The 26,682-nt window shown below is 43.9% G+C and overlaps 1 protein-coding gene across 1 annotated transcript; it reads left to right on the forward strand.

Moving 5' to 3' along the window:
- The first annotated feature begins 18,618 nt into the window (after nucleotides 1-18,618).
- Fam50b (family with sequence similarity 50 member B) lies at nucleotides 18,619-26,290 on the forward strand. Its single transcript, XM_032885263.1, has 2 exons — nucleotides 18,619-18,766; nucleotides 25,122-26,290. The coding sequence occupies exon 2, from the start codon at nucleotides 25,210-25,212 to the stop codon at nucleotides 26,215-26,217; it is 1,008 nt and encodes a 335-aa protein (XP_032741154.1). The 5' UTR covers nucleotides 18,619-18,766; nucleotides 25,122-25,209; the 3' UTR covers nucleotides 26,218-26,290.
- The last annotated feature ends 392 nt before the right edge of the window (nucleotides 26,291-26,682 follow it).

The following is a 26,682-nucleotide window of genomic DNA, read 5'->3' on the forward strand; positions in this document are numbered from 1 at the left end:
CGGGCCTGGGTGGCTTCTTTTATTCCACATTTTCAAGTATTCCATTTAGATCTAAGTTGTGTCTGAAGAATTGCAAAAGAGAAAACACCAGAGACACCGAAGACTCCAGGAAATGTTTGGAGGTAGTGAAAGCCAAGAAAAAATATTTTTGAAATCTATTTTGAATAACCACTGGTTACTTACGTTCTTTGTGTGGGTAGATTTCCATTGGTAGGCCAGTCTCAAGCCCTGGAAAAGTTGAATAAGACAACCAACTCCAAACATAGTACGTTTAAATCTATGCTGTATTCAAAGCAAGCTGGAAAGAAAGCTATGTATAAATTTTCTCACAATAAAATCTGATTCTCCCCACTTCATAAATGTAGAATAAATGTTAAAAGTATAATTGGTTTGAAGTGAGGCCAAGCTGCTCAGAAACCCTCATGTGTGGTCCCGCCCAGCTGGGCTGCAGTTCTGGGTGATCTGTATCAGCAACAGGAGAAGCTGATGTGCTCAATGGCTTAGCAATCCGGAAAACATTACCTGTGGTAATTAAAATCACATTCACAGAGCTCCCAGTCTGTGGTTAAGAAAGTATGCAGCAGTGAGCTCACTTCGCCTGGCACTGTAACAAAGCAGCTGGATGGGGAAGCATTAGCCTTTAGGCAAGTGCAGATCTGGAGGACCTTTAAACTACAGCCCAGCTGTGAGACCCGACAGGAAGCTGAAAACAGGGCAGTGACCTCTGCTCTGTGCAACGAGACCTTCATCCATCAGGCTCGTGAACAACAAGGGCAGGAGACAGGAAGATGGCTGCACTGTGAGTGCACTGCAGACTGTGTGAATGGAGAAGGGGGACAACACCCTGACACTTCTGGCATACTGCTTGCTTTCAATCAGGGGTCAGGCAATGTTGTTGTTTTATTTTGTTTTGTTTGGAAAACACAGCAAACCATTTTGACCTCTATGGACTCTGGGGTCTCAGCTTCTCAGCTCTGCTGTAGTACAAAGGCTGTGTTCCAATAGAATAGGCTTCATAAAAGCCAGTAGGTGACCTGCTACTGCTGGGTGTGAACCCTTCAGCTAGAGCCAGGAGGTAACGACTACTATAACTGTCCCTGCTTCGGCCTGTTTATTTTGCTAATGCTGATGCTATTGGATGATATCAGTTAGGTACCTAGTGCGTAGTCCCCTTCACTCTGGCCTTCCATTCTGATGCCAACCTTTGTTGGCTGACTTTGGGTGAGGCATGAGCTGCCTCGTGTCTTGTCATCTAAAAATATCCCCACCAAAACTGGATGTGGCAGTGCATGCCTGCAATTCCAGCAGTTGATAAACTAAGGCAGGAAGATTTCAAGTTTGGGTCAACTCGGGTTGCAGAACAAGAATGGCTAAACAAACAAACAAACATCAAATGAAGCAAATGAAAATATATGCCTCTGGGTCGTGGAATAGAGCATCTTCCCTGTTATCTTCCCCAATCAGCCTCTGTCTTTCCCATCGTCCTCTTCCCTTGCTAAGCATACATAGCCTCCCACTCACTGAGAAGCAGTCTGGGTAAGGTGGCACTCACCTGTAACCCTAGTACTTATGAGAAGGAAGCCAAGGGCTAGGAGCCCGTGGCCAGCCCAGGCCCAGGAGTTCCTGCCTGATGGGTAGGAGCAAAACCCTAACAGTTCATGAGTGTTTTTGTCTGTGAGGCCAAAATTCTCAAGTGTCCTCCAGTCAGGAGGACCTTTATAGCCATTAGGAGGCTGTTTTCCAAAACTCGATTTTAAAAGCTGCTTTAATAAAAGCACATTGTGTGCCTTGGTATTTGTCTTGAGCCTTTTTTCCACTGGCATTTTAAATGAAGGGTTTTGTTCCTTCTTTCGTTTCTTCTTGCGTCCTTGGCAACAGTGGCTACATACCGACTCTTCACCCTTTCCTGGCCCTCCGAGCTAAGACTTGAGAGTCAGCCAAGAAGCCAAATAGCTTCTGTCTCTCCTTGTCTTTCTCCAGGACAAGCACAGCATGCCAAAGGGATGACCTCACCGCACAGCAGCCCGCCCTCTGCTTCCTGTTTCTTTCCTCCTGAGGAGTCGTGAATCCTATCAACAATATCACTAGACTCCAGGGCTCATTTCCCTGTTCCGAAAATGTCTGGAGTTGGAGGAGATGGAAGCCAAGGGTAATCAAACTAAGTCCCACTCTGCTCGCTTCCTGCAGATCGGACCACGTTGCATGTTCTGTCTGGTTGATCCAGCCAAACACTCACTCCCAGGTCAGACCCTAGTGAGCTCATGTGTCATGCTGGATACTCACTGTGCCCCAGGCAGGTTTCGGGACTGCTGACGCTTAGCACACATAGACCATATGCTCTGGGGGAAGGTCTTCTTGAATATAAACCCAGATGAGCGATTTAAGATTATTATGAAGTAGACAACACACCAGGATCTGGTTTAGGTTTTCCTGTGTCTGTCTCCCTGCAGTTTGAAGTCCCTGTCCCTCAGGCAAAATCGTTAATAGGAACTCTAACCAAGAGCCTAGATACAGGGATTTGAAACAAAATATTCTTAAAGCTAGAGAGATGATATAGTGGTCAAGTACACTGGCAGCTCTTACAGAGGGCCTGGGTCTGGATTCTCAGTACATACCTCGTGGCTCACAACCATCTGTAATTCCAGCTCCAGGGAATCAGATTCCCTTTTTTTAGCCTCTGTGGGCACTACACACTCATGCACTCAGGAGAAACACCACTCATATAATACATACTTTAAAATATTTTTTAAAGTAAAATATCAATGTCTTGCGGCAAGGAAGGATGAAGCGGGGACTGAGGAGATGGCTCAGCAGTTAAAAAATATTCTTCTCCTGCAGAGGACCCTAGCTCGATTTTCAGTACTCACCTCAGTGGCTCACAACTGAGAGCTCCAGGGGCTCTGATGTCCCCTTCTGCAGCAGCACTTTCACTCACTCATACACAGGCGCACACACATATACACACAATTTAAAACTGTTCTTTTTAGAAGAAGGGATCAGGGATCAGGAATAGCCTTCAGAAGTACTACCCCAGTGACATCCTTCCTCCGACTAGGCTGGCCGCCGTCTCTCGTTTTTGTTCCCTCCTCAATAGCTCCACCAGCCAGGTACCAGGTGATAAAACACAGCAAGGGTGGGGTGGGGGAACAATTCGTATTTGAATAACAAGTACAATATCATAAGCATACATACAAATTACTAGACGGTATGTACATATTTCCGGAATAACATGGTTTAGTGTAGTGATACAAGATTGGGTTTGAACTTGACATCCATGGCTATTAGAGGCATGCTGGTGTGAAAATCCACAACTCAAAACCTATGTAGTCTAAGTCCATGCATCACCATGTGATACCGCTGTTTGGGATTTCTGGGGCTTGGATCCGCATCTGTAGCTGCTTCCAGAACAGATTTCGATAATTCCACAGGTATGACAGCTGCAACTCCATGTCTCCTTGGGACACCGGGCCTGCCCTGACTTAGGAATATTAACTAATTGGTTGTTTGTTTTAAAAAAAATAGTATCGGCCAGGCTTGGCCTGTCTATATCTAACTGGCCCGCTCCCCCACTCTCCTGTAGATAAGTTATTTATAGTTTCATATTAAATGTTGCGATCATTGAATTCTGATGCTTTCAGCATCTGTCTGTCTAAATACAGACGTGCTCCTCAGCCCAGAAGCCTATCCAACTCAGACACTGCTCACTTTCAGGAAGAAATGCAGGTCCCTCTTCAAGTGATCAATGAGCCTTGTAAGCTTCGAGTTTCATCTGCCCATGTCATCTGCTTCTCTGGAAGCTATGCCACATCCTCTCAGGGAAGCAAGCTGCCTTTGTTTCTTGAGACAGGATCTCCCTCAGGATTCGACTGCATGAGCAACTTTGAGGGCCTTGGTAAGCCTCTACCTTTCATCTGCCCTTTATGTGGTACCAGAGACTGAACCCAAGGCTAGACATGTGCTGTACCAACTAGGCTACGTCCACAGGCTCAGCTATGTTTGTCTTTAACTGAAAAGCTGCAGGTTACACGTATGTCTTTTGTATTTATTTGCAGTCGAGGCAACTATGCATGGCACTTACCATCCCTCTACTTGTAACTTGTTTGGCTGTGCGTTGCTGGTAAAGCCTACTGCAGTCCCTTGAGTGCTGTGTGCGCACAGCGGCAGCTCCTGACAGTGTCTGACGTGTGTCAAGCAAAATCTCCTTCCAGACAAGATCATTCGCTTTCTGCACTTCAACCCCCTTTGTTTTCAAATTTACTCCCTTTGTAAAACACTTTTTTTCATTCAGGTGTGGTGATGAAATCTTTAATCTCAGGACTTGGAAAGTGGAAACAGAAGAACAAGAGTTCGACGTCATTTTTGGAGAAATGAGAGTTCAAGGCCAGCCTGGCCTACATGAGATAGAATTTCATGAATGGAAAAATTATTTCTCATTGACACATGTTTATAAGACATGATGCAGTACTTCAATATGTGTCCAGACATGTCCAACTTTTTGACATCATCATACAAAGTTTTCTCTTACCAAGTTGACACTCGAAAACTGCACAATCAAGTTACAAGGGAAACAACTGCACAGAACCCTTTTAAATAAGTATATAATTTTGTGCAGACCACATAACTATCCTAGGCCTAAAGTTGCACACACTCAACTCTAGAGAGTGGGTAAGGATCAGGGTGCAAGGAGTCATTGCTTCATATACCTACCAATTCCATGTGCTGAGGAAATTTGAAATGTTCTTTACTGGTGACTTTAAGACATTCCATTAGTCATGCCCTCTTGGTCACCTTGTATGCAACAGGACAGTGGACATTGTTTGTCTCACAGAGCTGAATTTCTCCACTGTGTACATTAACCACCCTTTCTCCACAGCTTCCTCCAGCCCCTCCCAGACTCTGCTTTCCTGTGTCACCTTTTTTTGGGGTATACATGTATGAGAGAGAGCATGAAGTGACAATATTTCTATTGGCTTACATTACTCAGCTTAATGTCCCCCAGGTTTATCTATGCTTTATGAGTGAGTTGCATCCTTTCTCTGATGTGTATGTATATCCCATTTCCTGTATCCATCCATCAGTTGACACCTAAGACATAGTCACTATTTTTAAAGGAAATGCTTTTGGTAACACTAAGCACGATCACATGGTTGTACATCTGTCAATCACCCATCTCCACAGGATTTTCATCTTCCTAAACTGAACCTCAGTATTTAATGAGTGCTCTCAGCTCATTCCTTCCCTGCCACAGCCCCTACACACCACAGCTGAACTTTCTATCCCTATAAATCTGATGACACTAGATGCCTTGCAAAAGAGCTATTGATTCAGTTATATATCATTCTGTGATGGGCTTCCTTTACCTCGTACCACACCTGCATAGATCATTGTCTTAGTCACCATGGCAACTGTTTTTTTTTCCAAAGCATGTAATTGGGGCTTACTTACAGCTTCAGAAATTTAGTACATTCCTCATGACAGGAAGCATGGTGGTATGTAAGCAGACAAAATAACTGAGAGTTCTATATCAAGATCAACAGGCAGCAGGAAGACAGAGCCACTGGGCCTGGCTTCAGCTTTTGAAACCTCCAAGCCTACCCTCGGTGACACACTTCCTCCATCTACTTCAACAATGCCACACTTCCAACAACTTTCAAATAGTGCCATTCCCTGCTGACTAAGCATTCAAACACACAGCCTATGGGGACATTCCTATTCAAATGATCTCATTCCACTACCTGGCTTGCCATACCGTAATTCAAAATGCATCTAGTCCAACTTCAAAAGCCCCCATAGTCTATCAGTTCCATTGTTTAAATGTCCGAAGTTCTAAGTCTCTTCTGAGATTCATGGTATTCTCTTAACTGTAACTCCTGTAAAATCAAAATACAAAAGAAAATCATGGACAGCCAACATACGATGGCACAAATTATTACATTGCCTTATCAGAAGGAAGAGAAAGAAGCATGAGGTGAGTAAATATTGGACCAAACAAAACCAAAACCAAGCAAGGCAAACTCTGAACTCTGTATCTCAGTGTCTGATGTCAAAGCCTGTTCTTCAGATCTCTAAGTCCTTTCAGGTTTGTTGACTATAACTTGCTTCTCTCTCTTTGAATGGTTCCACATTCAATCTATAGCTTTCCTCATTAGGTATCCCATGACCGTGGCATCTCCAGCATCTTGAGTTCGCCAATAAAACCCAGGTTTCATGTTCATATCTCCATGCAGTGACCTGTCTGGGCTTCTCAGCGGCTTTCCTTAGCTGAAGAGGGGGAGTCCATATCCCTTTGTTGTATCCTTGACTGCAAAGCCAGAACATGGCTGAAGTTCTGCTTGTGTGGTCCCTCGTTCAAATACATTTCTGCCAGCTCTCCATTTTCTCTGGTGTTCTTCACTGGTTGAGCTTTTCTTTAACTACTTTTCACAAGTTGAAAGCAAAGCTGGGAGGGATCTTGCCCTGAGGTCACCACTCGCTTTATTACATTTAGCATTGTGCTTTTCCTTAAATATTTTCTCTCCTTGAGCCCCAGACTTAGCTCCAATACATTTTCGGGTGCTCTTTTTTCTCCTCAAATTTTAGGTTTTGTATTCTTTTTCCTTGCTCAGCTTTCTCCTTTTCATTATAGATCTGCATGTAACTGGCCACTAATAACCACATGACACAGTCAATACTAGACTGTCTTGAAATCTCTTCTGCCCATGACATTAACCCAAACCTCTTCCATTTAGCCTCAGGCAGATTTTTCAGCTAAGAGCAAAAAGCAAACATATTGCCAAAATATCACAAGAATAGTCTCTATTTTCCTCTCTGAAACTTTTGAGCTGGGCCCCCCCACAGTTCAAATCTCCCTCAACACTGTTTTCATTGCTCCTACTAGTATGGTTTATTACGCTCCCCTTAAAGCATGCAACTGCTCTCCTAATCCAAAGTCCCAAAGTCAACATTCTGCCAACAGACAGCCTATGCAGGCCTGTCACAGGAATACCTTAATTCCTGTACCAACTTCTGTCTTCGTCACTGTTTTATTGCCATGAAGAGACTCTGTGACTATGGCAACTCTTTTTTTTTTTTTAAAGACTTGCTTACAGTTTCATAAATTTAGTACTTGATTCTCACAGCAGGAAGCATGGTGGCACGCAGGTAGAAATAGTAGCTCAGAGTTCTGTATCCAGATCTGAAGTCAGCAGGAAGTGAGAGCCACTAGACCTGCCTGCCTTGGGCTTCTGAAACCTCAAAGACTTCTCCCACCCCACTAACACACTTCTTCCAACAAGGTCACACTTCCTAATCCTTTCAAATAGTGCACTCCTATAGAACCCATTTCATTCTTATTCAAACCACCACACTGATCATATCACAGCATGTGTCAGAGTCGCCTTCCTTCTTAAGGGCTATTGCACAAACTTACTACAATTTATTTGTCCATTCATCCAGCAATAGAAACCTGGGTTCCTTTTACTTCTTAGCTATTGTAACACTTTGTGAATATAGATGTACAGACGCCCCAGTCCCAGTTTTCAACTCTTTGGTGATATATGCCCAGAAATGGAGCTTCTGGAGTACACATGAGTTTTATTTTCGTTTTGTTTCATTCTTTCCAGGAACCCCATACTGTTGTACTTTATTTTGTAAAGATCAACATGGGATTGTTGGGTGTTGTTGCTGATTCTTCTGATCACAAAAAGCCAAGGTTTTCTGACAAATCTGAAGTTATTTACCTGGGGAACTGAAGCTTTGCATTTTCTTTTTCATTTGTCTACTTATTAATGAAATTCTCAAGAAACCTGCTTCTCCTTAAAGATCTGATCAGAGTAAGAGTCTAACAGAAATACCATATAGTCAGCATTATAAAAATAGATGATAGAAAAATAACTGGATATGACATGCACTCTAATGCCCAATGCTTCTTCTTTGTTTTGTTTAATAAAATTAATCTCTTCTCTTCATTTTCACAGCCATTCATTTATTTGATCGTGATGAACCCCTTGGCATCGCATCAGGGCCATGCAGCATCTTTGAGTCTGGGCTCACTGTCTTGCTCCATATGTACCTGTGTCCTACCTCATTGCTATAAGTCATATAGCATGTGTTCAGGTTCCCCAGGAATTAGACAGTGGGAGAGATAGTGTGACAGGTGACAGGAGCTGGTGAATCCAAGAAAATCTTAAGAGCCCATACCACAGTTCCTTTGTGACTGCTTCTACTATGTCAATACAGATCTCTAGTTCCCTAGATTTTTTCTGATTACTGGAATAAAGAAGAGATTCAAATTTTTAACATGAAATTATTCGTTTTAACATGAAACTCCCATTTTTTGAATGATAGTCACTTCCTCAGATGTATGTGTTAGGAATATCACAGCCCATGTATACACGTTTGCAGGTTTATGCAGTCTGTGAACATGCTCCAGTAGAGCATAGGCCTGCTTGATGAGCATCTTGTCTTTCCAGCTTGTCTATCAGCAGTGATTAAACAGAGAAGTGGAAAGGAAGACTCATCAGGAAGCTAAAGAAGTTGCACCTTCATGAACCTAGTTTGTCTATTATCCAGGGCCATGTATTTGTTAACATTTTTCAATGTAAGAAACCAACTATAATTGATTAGGGCTCCTAATTAATTGTGACTGCCCTTTGTATTGGCTGTCAGTAAACTAAATAAGGACATCCTTGGAAAGAGTCAGGTTGAAAATACTGTTAGTTTGAGTGGTCATAGCAGGGTTACTCCACTCAGAACAGTGTCTGTACAGCATGTGAGCTTATTCAGTCTAAAAGTTGTCCCCAGCTACAGGCCATGCCCTGTATTCTATGCCATATGTTGGATGTTGGATCTTGGAATATCCTGCCTGATGCTAGGATCCTGTCTTGGACATGCTTGGACTTTTCGCCTGCCTCCCTTAGGATGACAAACTCTACTGTTCTCTTCCTGCAACCTCCTCAAACACCAAGAGGTGATTATTCATAGGAGAATCATGAAATGTGGGCATGTCTATGGTAAGGCACAGGAGCTTAGAGTATGTAGAGAAGTTAGGAGTCAGTCATCAGTGGGAATGCTATCGAAAATCTATCTGCTGGGACATTATGAAGGCATAGGTTTTAAGGAAAGATGTGAAAATGTAGATAACAGCTATTTATTAAATATGTGAAATTTAACATATAATATGCTTTAAAAAATAAATTTACTGCATCATTTATGCTGTGTTAACTTTCCCTGGGAAAGTGTGAGCAAATGTCTACTCATACCAGATGAGGTGCCAGCAACACACCAAAGTAATAACCCTGCCCAAGTCTAGTTTGGTGAGTTAATGAACTTGTCAGGAGGTAATGGGTTATTTATTTATAAACCATCAGTGATACCCAAACAACTGTATCACCAATAAAAGTCCTGTTGTAGATGAAGGCTTCTTCGCAGCTGTATAGATGGAAGTTTCCCCTTCAGGTAACCATTCACCTCAATATACTCTAGCACCTCCGGAAAACTCATGCAGCTATGACATAATTACATGCAGCTCAGGAGGGATTTCAAGAGGGAGAGGTGGCTGGAATCTCAGATAAGGGTATGGTAACCCTTCCCATCCTCTCTTTCCATCAGGTAATATCATCAGACTCAGTCTTGGGGTTACTTGCAGGTAATCACAATTTTCCTGATTAGGATGGGAATGGCTATTGTGCTTAGAGAACAGCATTTTATAAAACTCCATTCTTCTCTCTCTTGCATTCTTTCTTCCTCTTCTTCTGTGCTAGTCCCTGAGCCTGGAGTAAATATATAGAAGTCTGGTTCTATTTGTGGTTATGCCATGGGGAGCAACAGTTGCTTATTCTCCAACAGTTTGACTGAGCATAGGTATCTGTAGTAATTTTCCCCCTATTAGCAAACAAACAAAAACTCTCCTTTATGTGTCTGGCTGAAGACAGACATACTCTGTAAGCACAAATGTTTAGAAGGAAATGTGACAGGCACATTGTGTGTGTGTGTGTGTGTGTGTGTGTGTGTGTGTGTGTGTGTGTGTGTGTGTTCAACAATAGGAGTAGCTTCTCCTCTACAGCCTATGGCCTCCCTAGTCATAGTATGTTATATAGTCTTTCAATAGCAGATGTGAATTCTGTGATGTATCATAGCCCTTAGGCCAAATTAGAAAATAGCCGGTTGCACCCTTATCAGTTATGTCACTATTAAACCGTTGAACATTGAACCATTAAACATGGGGTTTTGGCATATTGATAGTTTAGCAATCTGGGTCTCCAGCCCAGAAGGATTGTGGGTAATAATTTTCCCCACAGCCTGTAGAGTGTGTTCTGTTACTGTAAAAGCTAGCCAGCAAGAGGGACGCTTCCAATTTTACCCAAGCTTTATTTCTGTGTCCTGCAATCAGAATACAAGGTCTCTTTACCAGTGGGGTCTTCTTCTCCAGTTCTAGTAGGTAGCCAACATCAAGAGCAATAGCCTGTATTGTTTGGGGAGAGCCTTGAGGGATGCCTGGCTAAGAACATTGTAGGTAGGGAGGTAGCCTACCCATGATAGTTGAGTTTTTATTTAAGCAGTTTTATGGTTTCTGGGGGTTTTTCTACTTATGCATGTTATCTTTTGTTCAAATTCTTTCCAGTCTCTACAGGTAAGTACACTAGAACTGATTGTCCTCATCCTGGCTTTATTATATACTTCTTCCCACATTTCATTTCCCCATTGTGCTCAATCCACTCATTTTCTCTTTCCTTTTGAATCATTTACAAAGTTAGATCTCTGAGTACAGACCATTTGTCAGGACAGATTGTCACAGGCCAATACTCATGGCTTACTACTTGTCAGAAGTCAAAACTCACAACCTACTACTGTCTGTACTGCTCTTAACTCAGCCCTCTAGCCCCTCTTCCTTTCTTCCCTCTCTTGCTACATGGTGTCTGTGCCCATTTACATTATAACAGCCATGTCTGTGTCTGGTGTTCTTACTTGTGGTAGGCATTTAAAAGGCTGGGCATAATGCTCCTTTTAGTACCTTGTCTTGTTTGGCTGTTGGTCCAATCAGTGGGGGAAGCTCAGTGACTTGAAATTATGTGACTCCAGTGGACATGTGGGCCTGTACATCTTGTTGCAAATGTGCATAATATAACACTTGTGCAGAGTTCAGTTCTGTGCCACCTTTGAAAAGAGGCTTGGCCAGAATACCTTCAATCCAATCCGGAATTGGATAAGCTGTTTTGCTGTTGCTGAAATTTATATATCAGGACAAAGGGTGAAGTCTGCCTGTTGTACTCTATGTGAGGGATTGCTGCTCTAATACCCTTTGCACCACTGGAACTAGGGCCTCTTGGGACTGTCTGCTTGGGTTGTTTCTTTTTAGAGCCTCGGACTATAGTTTCCTGAGTTTTTGCCAGCTTCTAACACAAGGGAGCACTGGGATATTCAGACATAGAGCTGTTTAGCCTATCATGAATGGGCGGCAGCTTACTCAAAGTTTCTTGAACTTTTCTGTCCCGATCTTACAGGGAGCCTCTTTTTTAAATGAAATTATACAAACAAGCAACTTGAACAAAGAGGGGTCTGAAAAGTACACTGATACCTTGGGAATACTCCAAACAGCAACAACATGTTTTAATTCCACAGTCATATATATATATATATATATATATATATATATATATATATATATATTTCAGATGCTTTTCTAACTGTAAGGGTCAGAGGTTACCACAGTATAAATGAAACCTTTTTGCAGAGAGGAGGGCCACAGTACTCTGAGGTCCCTGCTGAATTAATTACCATCTCAAGTCTCTGGAGAAGACAGTCCTGCCAGCAGCAACACACCGCCTCCCCCATGCTTGGTTTCCACGCCATATTTTCTACCTCATTTCCTTCCTTCTCATTGCCCAATTCTTCATATGTGGTCTAAGCTTTTAGGACCAAAAGAGGACCCATTTAGTGCAGATCTAATTTGTACTCTTTTCCTCGTGCCTTCCCCAAGCAATAAGAAATGGCAAGCCTATCCTCATCTTCTTTTCGCACTGCCTTCTCTAAGTCAGTTAAACACCACCCACCCATACCCTTTCCTCCACGTTGCCTGACAATTTGGAAACTAAGGTGAAGGTTGGCATCTGCAGTTTATTTTCAAATTTTCATTCTTTCTAATCAGGGTTAAGTTCTTTCTGAGCAGACAGCTGAGCCTCAATTGTATGTCCTGGCAGGAGCAGTGAAATTTCTGCTAAACTCCCTTACAATCCTTTTCCATGTGCATAACGCTCTCAGGGACTTCAGAGTATTCCCCGATCCATCAGCCATTCTAGGGGGGTCCCTATATGTACTCCCCCAATGGGCCACATTCATTAAGGAGATATATCACCCCTTAAGACATAAAGGAAGATAGTGTTACCAGGATTTCTCCCATGGATTTCCCCCACTCTCCCCCAGAGCAACTTGCTCAGCCTGAGAATCATGTCTTATCAACCAGTAGCAGACGCGTGGCAACCGCTGCTACAGCAAGGAGGCACACGGTTCCATACCACACAGAGAGGAATCACCACACCAGCATTGCCCAAAAATGCCCCACCCACAGACAGCTTAGTTTTAGTTACATGTCTCATGACCCAGAACAAGGAAATTACAACTGCTTCTCCCAAAAGAATGCCTTTCTAGATGGACGCCTACCAACCACCAGACGTTTGATGGAGTCAAACGTGCTCAGGTCTGAGGAGTTGTCAGTGCACTGATTGCAGTGCAGGACATAGATGCTCGAGCTGGACATTTTATAGTGGGCATCAGACTGCAAAGAGAAACAGCCCAGAAAAGAAAAAGGCAATCAGTAAGCCTTTTCTGTGGGTATAACCAGCTCACCAGACTAAGAGTTTCAAGAGGCAGAGACTGAGAGACGCAGGGCCCTTCAGTAGGCAGGTTTTTAAATCACCGCACAGATTACAATGTTGTTAGTCACTGTGGTATTGGGTAGCTTCCAGGAATATATCTGACAGCTATTTAAAGAGCACTTTAAAGAATTCAGGGGTAATGTGGCGTATCCATTCCCAACAGGAGGCTGAGGCAGGAAGATTGGAAATTAGAAGCTAGCCTGGGCTGCAGAGAAGTCTCAAAAACAAAAACAAAAACAAAAACCAAAAACCAAAACAAAAACAAACAAAAAAAAGCAACAAACAGAAATTTGAAATCCCTTGAAATTGTATAGCTCATACATAAAAGAAATTACTAGGTTTCCTCCCACAGTGGAGGGCTTACGTTTATTTTTTTTTTTCTTTTTTTTTTTTGGAAAAAGTTATTTATTTTCCAATTTTTTTTTTTTTTTTTTTTTTTTTTTTTGGTTTTTTTTTTTTTTTTTTTTTTCGGAGCTGGGGACCGAACCCAGGGCCTTTGCGCCTAGGCAAGCGCCTACCACTGAGCTAAATCCCCAGAGCCATCCACTTTGAAGGTGTGAGCTCTGAGATATTTTCTCTTTATTTATTGAGAAATAAAGTTCTATCATTTTATGTCCTTATAAAATTTTGAAATTAAAAAAGCTTTTCTAAAATATCAAAGCTATTCTGATCAATCATAGCACAGGCAAGATGGAGTAAGAGCTTGCTGTTTCCTCTGTAGATAAGGTCACGAATGTTTTATCATATGTAAAGTCACGCTGTCAAGAGAGTGCCAGTATTTTAGACCAATGCATCACATAAACTCCTTAGTAACAGCCTACACACAACAAACTAATCTCTAATAATCAAAGGCCCAAGTGAGCAATGGAAGTCCAGGAAAACTTCATGGAAGGATTAGCTTCCAGTTGTCAGGAGATCAGATGCTGGCAGCAGGGTTACATCAATCCGTCAGTCCAAGTTGGCAGTTATACATGGCCACCACCTGATTGGCCCAGTCTCTGTTCTGATTGGTTAGAACCTGCCCTAGCAGTTGGTCAATGTTTTGCATATTTGCCGTGTCAGTTAGAACAAACAATATCGCAAAAGTACCAGAAGGAAGAGTCTTGGCTCATACATCAAAAGGTGAGAGCTGGCTTGAATCCAGCTGGGGCAGATGTGGGAAGTACAGCTCTTTAAACTCTAGTGAAACCAATTGTGAAGGAAGTTGAATGTTAAGAAAAGGAATTTGCCCACTATCTTGCAAGCAGAGGGGACTAATGAACTCTAGCAGTGACATAATATCAACATTTTTATTGTAATTTAGGAAGGCTTACCAGAATAGCTAAATGAGAAGAAATGAAGAAGATGACTTAAAGGGCTATCAAATATGCCCTAGGAAAATAAAAATTGAAGCTTGTGATCTATATTGGTTGCTTTTCACTGCTGTGACCAAAGCAAACCAAGGAGGGGGAAGGGGTTTATTTTGACGGATGTTTGACTTACATTTAATCATGATGGGAAGTTGGTAGAAGCCCAGGTCATGTTGCTTCTATAGTCAGAAAGCCAAGGAAGATAAGAACTGTGTTCATCTGCCTTTCCATATTTCTCCTTTCTACTCAGTCTGGGACTCAAGCCCATGAACATGGTAATGCCACGTTTAGGATGGTTTGTCTTTTCTCAGTTAAATCTTTTTGACAATATCCCCATAGACATGCCCTGCGTCTCCTATGATTCCAAATCCTGTTGGTTGACAAGATTAACTATTACATGAGAGCCCCGCCTGCTTAACTTACCTGATACCGTTAGCTTATAGCACTTAATACAGATTGAAAACCCACGTGTCCCTGTTAAGTTGCTCTGAACTGCATCAGTAGATGGTCATAGCCAAGCATCTTCATGTTAGATGCCTGAGGCTATGTGTACTCTCTATCTCTGACCATTCCAAAGCAGAGGCAGTAAACCTGACATACAGAACTGTTGCTATCCAGAGTGACTATCAGTCCCAGAGACTAGGAGGCCTTAGATTAATGCTTTCATCATCTCATGATGCTGAGATTTATTTCCCAGGGCTTCCCAAAGTTCCTATAGTATCCAGCATTTCTATCCTGTAGATTTGGAGTGAAATGTGTTGGTCCCAGATTGACACTTCTAGATTGCAGTAGAATGTTTAAGCGGTAGGACCTAATGGCGACTGTGAGACACTGATGTCCTTCTCTTTCTCTCTGCTTTCTGGCTGTCCTGAGTCAGCAGCTTCCCCTGCTAATACTCCCTATGACGCACTGCCTCACCACAACCCCCAAACAGTGAGATCAATTGATCAGGAGGTGAAACTCTCAGAAACAGGAACCAAAGTAACCTCTTCCCATCTAAGCTGGTCATCTCAAGTCTGTTGTTACAGTAATGAAAAGCTGACTGACAGAATTACAGTCTCATGCACAACGAAGCTACTGTCTCTTTCTAAGGTAACACTTCTGAGATCTTATCTGCAGAGAGAGCAACAGGCTCCAATTCCGTCTTGCCTGTAATGTGGTTGATCAAAATTCTTTCCTTTCTTGTATGCTATGCTTTTTATTCTACCTGCCCAGCTCGAGGGCAGACCCTGACTGACTTACCTGAAGGGACAATTAACCATTTTTAACCATCATCATGGCCACCATGAGTGGGCAAAGCAAGGAGACACCAATCGGGAGATCTGGGGCCAAACTCTTAAAGAATCAAAGAAGCCAGCATGTAGTCTCTAGAAATGGCTAGAATCATCTCATGGCTAATGAGTGCCAGCCTAAGGCGAAACAGAAAGGAGAGAGATTACTGAACTTCCGAATCGAACTCCTGCATAGTCCACGTGGCCTCACATAGCTTCTGATAAGTGCACTATTATTTATTTAATTTTTGTTTGGAAGCCATTTTGAGGCAGGTTCCTCCTGCCTGTTTGTAGAAAGGTTCTCAATTGCTAGTGTGCAAATATACTTCGTAAGTTATAGACCTATAGATCATTCCCGTTTACTAATTTCGCTATTACCCACTGATAGCAAGAAGAGTGATGGGCCATGCAGTAGTTTGAGATAATATTATAATGCTTGTTTTGATCTACTTATCTTCTTTTAGAAAAAGAAAAAAAAACCTAGATCCTTCATTCACAGCATGTTCAGAAACTGATCCCATCTAGAATATTTATGTGAAGAAACAAATAATTGAACATAGAAATCCCACTTATTTTATATGTTAGTCAAATACATAAAAATAAAAACATAAAACTTGTTATATTGTAAAAATTCCCAATGTAAGTAAAGACATAAATAACAAACTAAATCGGCGGAAGCTTATATGACAGAGTAAAGGTTGGTGCTCTCTATGTACCGAGTTCTTGTAAATCAATAAGAAAATAACAAAGCCACTATATTATTGAGATTTGTTTATTACAGGTAAGGTTTCAGGCTATCATTCAGTGGTAGAATGTTCACCTAGCAAGTATTGAGGCCAGGGTTTCATCACCAACATCAAAAAAGAAAATGGCGGGTAGTATTGGGTAACATGTACAATTACAAAATTTAAGCAACATATGATAAGATGCTATATTTAAGATTAAAGTCAGGACCATCACATTAATAATTGTTACCTATAATCACAACCAATGTACACTAAGCAGCAGAAACTCGAAGGTTATTTCAGAGATGTATAATAATGATTAGTATAGAGTTTGGAAAGTCAACAGTAAGATGATGATAAAGTACATTGAGGTCATTGTCAAAGCTCAGGTAGCCACTTGAGCTTTATGATGAAAACAGGCATCTGTTGCTGGAGGTTACCAATGTACAGAATAATCCCACTTGCATTAAAATGTATGCTAACATGTGGACCCAAGTCTGTGAAGAAAGCCCTAACTGTTAGTAATGGTTATTTCTCATGTTTAAGATCATTCAGAGGCCATTTTACAAAGCTGCCAAAAGAATTTTGTTTTATAATAAAGAATTAAATGATTACGAGTTAGGGAGAAATACAGGCTAGGAAATCTGTTCTGGGTATTAGCAAAGTTGGGAGAGGAAGAGAAAGAAGTATAGAGGTGGGAAAGGAAAAATTCCCACTCTCTTTGGAAGCTCAAGAAAGTGTCTTCCTCAACCAAGAAACCAGGCATGGAAAAGCTTCGCTCAGACATCCTCATACATAGAGATATGGTTTCTCAGCTCAGTCTACCTGCACGAGTTCCTGACAAAGTGGTTCAGAACTGGCTCCTTGGAAGGTCTGTACAGTGGTCCCTAGAGCTTTAGCAGGCTCTATCTGTGAGGTCCAGTGACCTCTTCCTTCTCCTCCATCGCCTACCCAGTGATTTCTTGTCTGTCCTGCCCTCTCAGTCCTGTGGATTTGCCTTTGGACTGAGTTGATAACACGTCAGCAGTCTTATGAGTGGATAAAGTCTAATTGGGATTGATCCTATATGCTAATGCTTCGATGGAATTGCATCTGCTTCCTCACAAGCCGGGGTTTGTAGTCTCTTAATAATAAGACCCCCTCCCCAGTATGGCAGTGTAACACTAAAAGACCATGGGCCGTCTATCCATGTCTTGTGATGAACTTAAAGTTTGATTTGTGAAAACATACTCTTGCCTGAATCCTAACCCTATCCAAACCAAAGGGGCAAGAAAGTCTCAGCTTGCAAGTGTTCAGATGGAAAACAAACAAAACAACCCTGGGGCTTAAAATACTCCTTCGACCTCCTTAAACAGTAAGTGTGTTTTACTGTCAGTAGACGAACCCAGCATAGACACTTAGACCTCAGGCAATACGACGTCTACTCTGTCACACCGAACTCTAATCGCCAGGTGCAGAAGGTCAGAGCCCTGGTGATTTGTGAAGATCGAACTTGAATGCATTGGTTCTAAATGGGAAACTGAAAATGTCAGGGAATATCTTTACCATGACACCTACAGTTGCTGATATTAACAGTATCTCAGAATCATGCAATCAAATGGTACAATGTTTATTGTGCCTGCAACCTATAAAACATTTAGGACCTAGAGCAGGAAAAACAGGTGCTGCCGTAGCAATGGGCTGGGTGACCTGGCCAAACCCCATCTGTTTGTGAGGAATAATCCCCATTCATCTGTGATGAATAAATTATTGTCAACTTGATTGGGTTGAGAAGCACCTGGGAGATTACAAAGCCTACCTCTGGGTGTGTCTATGAGGGCATTTCCCAGAGAGGATTAATTTATGTCAGAGGGGGAACTGCCCTGACCTACAGGCTGGAGAACCTAGAGGGAATTAAAGGGAATAGGGCAGGAGATTGATCACAGTGCAGGCCTTCCCTCTCTGCTTCCTCACCACCCTAATGGGACCTGTTCAGCTTCACCTTAACCTACCTGCCTTAATGGGCAGACCTCTGAACCTGTGGGCTCAATAAATCTTTCCTCCTTTGAAGTAATTTATGCCAGTCATTCTGGGATGAAAAATTAACTCACCGTTCTTATCTAGTCACCCTGCAGTCCTGCCAAATAGATCCCTGGTCTGTGAAACTCTTGTACAGAGAAATTGCTGAATCCCAGCAAAAATGTGCACTTTGCCAAAGGCCCTCGGGCAATATTCGAAATGCAGTCAACTCTTAGATGCAAACCCTGGGAACATGGTGGCTGTGGTTGGTGGTCATAGGGATAATTTCAGGATTACAAAATGTAAGAAGTAGCTTCTGTTGCTTAGTTTTTCATCAGTGTGTCCCAATAGCAGCAACAAAGGGATGGGAGAACTCCTTTCGGTTCACAGTTTCAAATTCAGTCCATGCTCACTTGGTCCCACTTGCTTGAGAAGGTCATCATGGCAATGGGAGCATGTGGTAGAAGAAAGCTATTCCCTTCATGGCCGGCCAGAAGGCAGAGCAAAACTGGAGAGGGGTGGATATAACATACCCACTATGGAACCAACCCCAGTTACCTTACTTCCTCCAGGTAGGCCATATCTACTAATGTTTCTCACAAATGGAAACCGAACTTTCAATATACACGTCTGTGGGAGCACTTCTTCATGTCACCTGTTTAGAATTTCAGGATCCTTAGCATCACAGTTCTGTCAGGGAGGCCAAGGTGTGTGATCACTTAAAGCACATAGGCCAGTCCTACCTAACCCATGGGCGACTAGAGATAATCCTTTGGCTTGGCAGAAATTCTAGTTAATTCTTGTTACATTACAATACAGTAAAACACAGCTCTATTTCAATAAACTCTGAAACTCAGACATCTTATGAGTAGTGTGTGGAAGAATGGTCTTCCTGTGTCAGAATAGGCACCTCTGCTTGTCTTAGGGAAGCATTTGGGGAGATAGGTGTCATCCCCATTGACATCAATGGTATAACTATGTCTCAGCATACACCATGGATGGGGGCAAGCACCTGGCTGATACTGCCCATTTGTCTTCCTGTAGTCTCTGAGATTATCAATGTTCTACTGGGTAAAATTTCTTCTGTTGGCACTATAAATTCACATCACACTGAGAAAATACTATTTTTAGAAATTTTAGCTACAGAACTGGAGTTGTAGATTAGTGGTCTAGACATTGCCTTTCTTGAGTAATGGTCGGGGTTTGGTCCCTAGTACTGAAAGAGAGAAGAGAGTAAGGAGAGAAAGGGGGAGGAGAGCAGAGGAAGAAAGAAAAATGGGGAAGGAAGAAAGGAAGGGAGAGAAGGAGAAAGGGAGGAAACATTAATTATGGTTACTTAAAATTGCCAATCTTGGGCTGGAGAGATGGCTCAGTAGTTAAGAGCATGAGCTGCTCCTTCCAGAGGTCCTGAGTTCATTCCCAGCAACCGCATGGTGGCTCACAAACATCTGTAATGAATTCTGATGCCCTCTTCTCATGTGCAGCTGCACATGCAGATAGAACACTCATAGATATTAATAAATAAATATTTTTTTAAATTGCCAATGTTAAAGGAAGTTCAGTATTTAGATGGGAATTTCAAAACAACTCTAAAATAGCTTGAAGCAAACCATAAATCTAAGTGGAGAACTATAAAACTTTTAGATGAAATCATAAGAAACCAATTTTATGACCTTGGTTTAAATACCAAAAGCATGGTCCATAAATAGACAACTGATAAGCTGGACTTTGTCAAGATTAAGACTTTTTCCTCTACAAATGACACCTACAAGCCTAAAAGAAAAGTTTGAAAACCTTGTAGGTCATATGTCACATGAAGGAATTATACTCAGACTACAATAGGAACTCTCAACACTATCAAGTAGAATGGTAAAACACCATGCAGTTAAAAATATATGAACTGGGGGGCTGGGGATTTAGCTCAGTGGTAGAGCACTTGCCTAGCAAGCGCAAGGCCCTGGGTTTGGTCTCCAGCTCCGAAAAAAAAAATTATGAACTGTCAATTTTCAGAAATTTCCATTTCATATTTTCTGGGCTGTTGAGTCCATGTAACTGATCTTTTTTATTAAAAAATGTATGTAGAGAGCTTTGCCTATGTGTTTACCTGTGTACCACATACCTGCAAGTGCCTGTAGAGGCCAGAGAGGGTGTTGACTCCCCTGGAACTGGAGTTAGAGATGGTTGTGAGCTGCTCTGTGGGTGCTGGGAATGGAGCCCAGGTCCTCTGCAAAAGCATTAAGTGCTCTTAACCACTGAGATCTGTCCAGCTCCTGGGTGCATTTAATTGAAACTGAAAGGCAAAACCCAGGATGAGAGAGAATGGCTGTGCCTGATTGTGCACATGTCAAATCCATAGCATTGCACACCAGAAAGAGGTCATCTTACTGTAGTAATTTTTAGGAATTGTTCTTCTGGGCTTCCGTGTGTGTGTTTAGGTCGGTGGGGGATCCCACGTGCTTGCCACAACAGTCATGCAGAGGTCTGAGGGAAATCCTAGGGGCCTAGGCTTCGCTTTCCACCTTGAGCCAGAATCTTTCTTCTTGTTTCTCCAGCTGTATTGGCTGCAAACTTCAGGTGAGCTGGCCTGCGAGCTTCACCGGCGGGGGAAGGGGGCTGTCTGTCTCTGCTTCCCTTCTCCCTGCAGGAATGCTGGGTCAGGGACCTGTGCCATTCTGTCTGGCTTTTTGACGTGAGAATACAAACTTGGGTCACCAGATCTTCACCTGCTGAGCCATCTCCCCTGCCTTCACTATACTTAACTTTTTATAAAAGATGTTGCCAACACCTTGCTCTGTTTACAACAGATTCAGCAAGATCTCACCTAGGAGATCAAGAGTCAACAAAGCTCCCTCCCTCACTTCCTTCCTTCTTCCCTCCCCTCCTTCCTTCCTTTTTCCCCTTGAAGACTAAACTTTCAGTCACAACACCGAGACAAGAAAACCAGGAGGTCATGAGCTGAGAGTTTCACTCGCGTAACTCATAACCTTGCAGAACGTGGTACTGCAGCCAGGGTGTGGGGGTCAGGGTACAGAATGAAGAGCTGATGTCACCAGTTTCAGCTGTGTGTGCCTGCTTGGACCTCAGCACAGAGCTGGCGCACCACCCCAAGGCTGGCCCAAGCTCCCTGCCCTCCGGTAGCATTTTGCAAGTGATAATCAGGAAAGCAGCTCACAGGACCTGTCAGCTGACTGAAGGTATTTCTGAGAAGAAGATGACCACAGTTTGCCAAAAGTTCCAGGCACCTGGGCATTTATTTGTGAAAACTTCCATTAACTAAATACCAAAAAAGAGTGGCTTGCGTTGTGTGGATGTATAAAAATTAATAGGGGAAAAAGCCTTAGATAATAGCACATCCCCAATGATAACCAAAGATAAGTACAAGGATACAGTAAGTAATGCTGTGAACACATTAGCTGTGTAAATTCTGCTTTTCTTTACAGCCGTGCTTCCCCCAGGAGTGTTGGCCTTCCTGCTCACCAGGTCAAAGCTAGATTCAGATGTTCTCTAAAGCCTCTTAATATCTTGGAATTTCATTTCCTGAGTGGGTCGGCTGCCGTTCTCCATCCACCTCAATACTCTGGTATTTCAGAGTAGATTCCCATCTCATTGTGAACCCCACAACTACCATCCTGGAGAGAGTAGCCCCAGGAACACGATTTCCTGACTCCAACTCCACAGTTCCTAGGTGCATCAACCCCTCTGACACACAGAATGCTCTCCTGGGCCTTAGCATTGGCTACGTGGAGTGTGGCTTTCCCTGGGTCCAGGGCAAAGACCCAGGAAAGCAGCCACTGCTGCTCCCGGGTGGGAGAAGATAGAAGTTTGTAGGCGATCATTCATTTTTATGCTGTCTCTTGCCCAGAACAGAAACTCTCTGTTTTCAGTTTGGCAGAGCAGGACCACAGTGGTGTTAGGTCACCGATAATCCTCACCAGTGATATTATGGAAAACAAGAGGAAGGGACTGGCAAAGGGCCAAGTTGCTTCACGGGCATGTTTTAGCAGGGGCAGAGAGTGAGCTCATCCTTCCTCTGACTTGGAACAGTTTTAAATGCCATTGGAAGAGCTGGAAAGAGGATGCAGAATGGAAAGAGGAGGCTGAACGACGGGCAGGGTCCACCTGCTTCCTCATAAAAATAACACCGCCATTCTCTGCTTCAACAGTTAAAGTGACCATTCCCGATCTGTTTAAAACATTTACTTTTCTAGAAAAAAAAACAAAAACAACTATGATTCGGATGTGAGACAACCTCCAGCGGGGCCTTGAGATTCAGCAGGAGACTTGGACCTTGGGGCTAGGATTGGGAGATGGGGGCCTCCTGGGAGCAGTGGAGGTCAGCAGGTGTCGGCCTCATGGGGATTATATATTGCTGGTCTCCTGGTCTCTATTTCACACAGCCAGATGTAAGCAGGTGTCTAACCTCTTCCCTTGTTTCCTGTCATGTCTTGGTGTTGTGGTTACTGAGACAAGCTGTGTTTCAATGATGCATTGTGCTGTAGCACCTTAGAGGCCCTCTGCCCTCCATCTGTGTGCCCCTGACCTTGCTTCCTGGGGGAAAAAAAAGATTAAAGTCTTCCTAGCCTCAGATACCTGTTTCCCACCTGAACTTAAGTTTAGAGACCTCTTTCCCAGATAAAATACCTAGAGAATGTGCTGTGTTACAGTGATCTGGTAAAGCTAGTTCAATCTCTTTGCAAGGTGTTAGGATTCTGGTATCAAACAATGGCTATAAGAACTAAGAGGTGTGGCAGTGAAGGGTCCCCAGCCACCAGGGTAGAAATGACGAAGGAATAAGATCTCTGTTTTGGAGACACACTGGGGCAGAGTGGCAGAATTTCTAGGTGGTTTTACATCCTCATAGAGACCTGAAGCCATGAATTTAAAGTGAGGCTGGCCAGCAGTTTGTTCATTTTCTTGGTCAGTCAACTACCTGCGTTTAAGGGTTGAGACATACTCCAGGCTTAGCTAGGATTGAGGTTTCTTAGATGAGAATTTCAGCAAGCAAGAATTGTGAATGCCTCAGGAAAAGGTTTGATCTTTGGTGGGTAGGAAGCCCAGAGGTATAGGAGGGTGCAAGGATGATGGGCAGGAGTCCTTTAGGTGTGGAGGTCTGGGGTAACAAGGGACAGTTGGAATCCGGACAACTAGAGATGAATGCAGAGGAAGGGCTCAGGAACGTTAATATGAACTATCTATTGACTGTGGTATGAGCTAAGGTATCGCTATGTGAATAAGGGAGTGGCGTGGACAAGGGCAGTGAGGAGGTAAAGGTTCTGGGTGGGTCAGGCTGATGACACCCAGAATAGCAAAGGAGAAGGCAGCAACTGAGCCATGCATCAGTGATCTCCAAGGCCTTAGTAAAACAGGAGTTCAAACAGCATGAGCTTCAAAGCAGCTTGTAATATCACAGAAAATAAAGATGCTATTGGAATGGTGAAGAAATGTGTCTCACATTTAGGCTTTAGGAATGATACAGAATGTCAGAGCTAAACACTGTTATATAGCCATGTGGAGAAATGGCGTCCTCAGAGGAAACCTGGGCTTCAAGTCTACTCCAAGAAGATGAAAGGGGGTGATGTCCTATGAGTTTGCTGAAGGACTATGTTTGAAAGGGCATGGCGGACCAGTTTGGAGACTAGGAAGAGTTGGATAAGAGGATGTCAGTTGATCATGGGAATGAAAGTCCACCGAGTAAAGACGGGGCTGTAGAAAGGTAAGTGTTGGCATCAGGAAATGGCTTTGTAGTCAGGAACTGGTTGCAGTTTCCGGTCACTCTCCGAATCCAGTGATGACGATGATGTCACCCCTGGGCAACCACTAAAGGGCACCTGCGTGTCTGTTGCCATGGCAACCGCCATACATTCATGCCCAGCCTCCACTTGCCGACCCTTACCTGCTCTCAGCAGTGCGTGTGATTATGTCACGGCCCAAATAAAAGGCAGAGCCCCCTGACCTTCCCTCTCTCTTAACTTCTTCATTGCCCCTCTTCGTCCCTTTCTCCCCCAGTAAACCTCTCCTGTAGAACTGCGCTGGCCTGGTGTGATCTATCTGATAAGCCACATTCTAACAAAACAGTAAGGCAGTACTAGGAGAAAGCAGCCAATTCAAGTTGAGACCAGTTAAATTAGGAGACCTCTCTCCTCCTCTGGCTGAAGCACAGAGAAGGCATTTTGTACTTGGCCCATCTTTGCTGCATGCCGTTCCCCTGATGTCTTGTTTCTCACCTCAAGGGAGGGAGAGCTCAGTGTTCTTTTGCTTTCTGTGTACTTTAGCACTGACAAAAAGTGAGTTCCACTAAAACTCCATGCAAAAATCAGTCCTAAGACTTGTGCTAGGAATGAAAGCTCCTTGGGATCTGCCAAGACCATAACATTAATGGGAACTTAAGCTAGCATTGTCACCCTCCAGGTGCATGTAGGGAAAGGTCACAAGGGCTCTTTTACTTTCCTTGTTTCTGTCCTGCAGGAGTGGGGTCCAACAAGGGCAGGTGCTATCCTGCGAGGTCAACCTCCCTCATCAGGAGACAACAGTTTTCCTCTTGACCCTAGTTTTTCTGTGACCCAGTTCTCAGGATTCCAGGTCTAGGCTCTCTCTCATTGCTCTGCTCTTGGATGGCTGTACTTGAACAGACACTGGGGCAGCATGTAGACCAACCTCTACATGCAAGCCCCTCAAAACACACCCTGTACTGATCCAGTAGTCACACAAGGCTATCTCAGTTTGAAGTAAAATTGCTCCTTTGGTGACAGTAGTTGCATTTCAAGAACTGAAGGGTCTTCTGTGGTAGTTACCACATTGGGTCACCTTGAAGACAGACTCATGAGAGAGGAAGTTCCATTGTAGGGCTCTGGTGTAGACCCTTAACGAAGCAGCTGTGCTGGTCTGATTCTCAAGCGTTTTGTTTAGTTGTTGTTTGTTTGTTCCTAGCTGCAGAATCTGTGAACTGACGCCAGATCCGGAAGGCTACCAGAAACAGGGACTGGGCAGGCCTAAGGCGTTGCACTGAGCTGCTAGCATGGCGCAATACAAAGGTACCATGCGGGAGGCTGGCCGGGCCATGCATCTGATCAAGAAGCGCGAGAAGCAGAAGGAGCAGATGGAGGTGCTGAAGCAACGCATTGCAGAGGAGACCATCATGAAGTCAAAAGTGGACAAGAAGTTCTCGGCACACTACGACGCCGTGGAAGCCGAGCTGAAGTCCAGCACAGTGGGCCTGGTGACCCTGAATGACATGAAGGCCAAGCAGGAGGCCCTGCTGAGGGAGCGGGAGATACAGCTGGCCAAGAGGGAGCAACTGGAGCAGCGTCGGCTACAGCTAGAGATCCTGCGTGAGAAGGAGCGAAGGCGCGAGCGCAAGCGCAAGATCTCCAACCTGTCTTTCACGCTGGATGAGGAAGAAGACGGTGACCAAGAGGATGGCCGCCAGGCCGAAGGTGCTGAGATCCACAGTGGTGGGGCCAAGAAGAACTTGGGCAAGAACCCCGATGTGGACACGAGCTTCCTGCCCGATCGCGAACGCGAGGAGGAGGAGAACCGGCTGCGGGAGGAACTGCGGCAGGAGTGGGAGGCGAAGCGTGAGAAGGTGAAGGGCGAGGAGGTGGAGATCACCTTCAGCTACTGGGATGGCTCTGGCCACCGGCGCACAGTACGCATGCGCAAGGGCAGCACTGTGCAGCAGTTCCTGAAGCGGGCGCTGCAGGGGCTGCGCAGGGACTTCCGGGAGTTGCGGGCGGCGGGCGTGGAGCAGCTCATGTACGTCAAGGAGGATCTCATCCTGCCGCACTACCACACCTTCTACGACTTCATCGTGGCCAAAGCGCGGGGCAAGAGTGGGCCGCTCTTCAGCTTCGACGTGCACGATGATGTGCGGCTGCTGAGCGATGCCACGATGGAGAAAGACGAGTCACACGCGGGAAAGGTGGTGCTGCGCAGCTGGTACGAGAAGAACAAGCACATCTTCCCCGCCAGCCGCTGGGAGCCCTACGACCCCGAGAAGAAGTGGGACAAGTACACCATCCGGTGATGCTGAGTCCCAGTTTGGTGACCTTACTCTCTTATACAGAAAGTCAATAAATACAGAGCGTCCCCGTGAATCGATGTGTTGATTCTGTTCCTGGCATTGTTTTTCCGTGTTTTTAATGTTTCTGTTTGGGGTTCTCTTGTGCTCCGTGTGATAAGGGACACGTTTTTGACTAAGTGGGTTGTACACATTGACTTGGTGGGCCACAGACCAGGTTTGATTTTCTCGCTCAATGTCTCACTTGTGTAGTTGTGAGCAAATCATTGTGGTCAACTGACTCAGTTTCCCCACCCATACAAGGAAGCAACACCCCATAAGGCCAACACGAGGAGTGAGTTAGTATTCGTAAACACTCGGAACTCAGTAGATGCCTGCGGATGTTTTTGTGGGCCTGGTTACTTTACTAAAGAATGTCTACACAATCCATCTCTGAAATGTCAGGACCAGGGTAGACTAGACATCACTGGT

Source organism: Rattus rattus, chromosome 14 (genome assembly GCF_011064425.1).
Source record: "Rattus rattus isolate New Zealand chromosome 14, Rrattus_CSIRO_v1, whole genome shotgun sequence".
Taxonomy (NCBI): domain Eukaryota; kingdom Metazoa; phylum Chordata; class Mammalia; order Rodentia; family Muridae; genus Rattus; species Rattus rattus.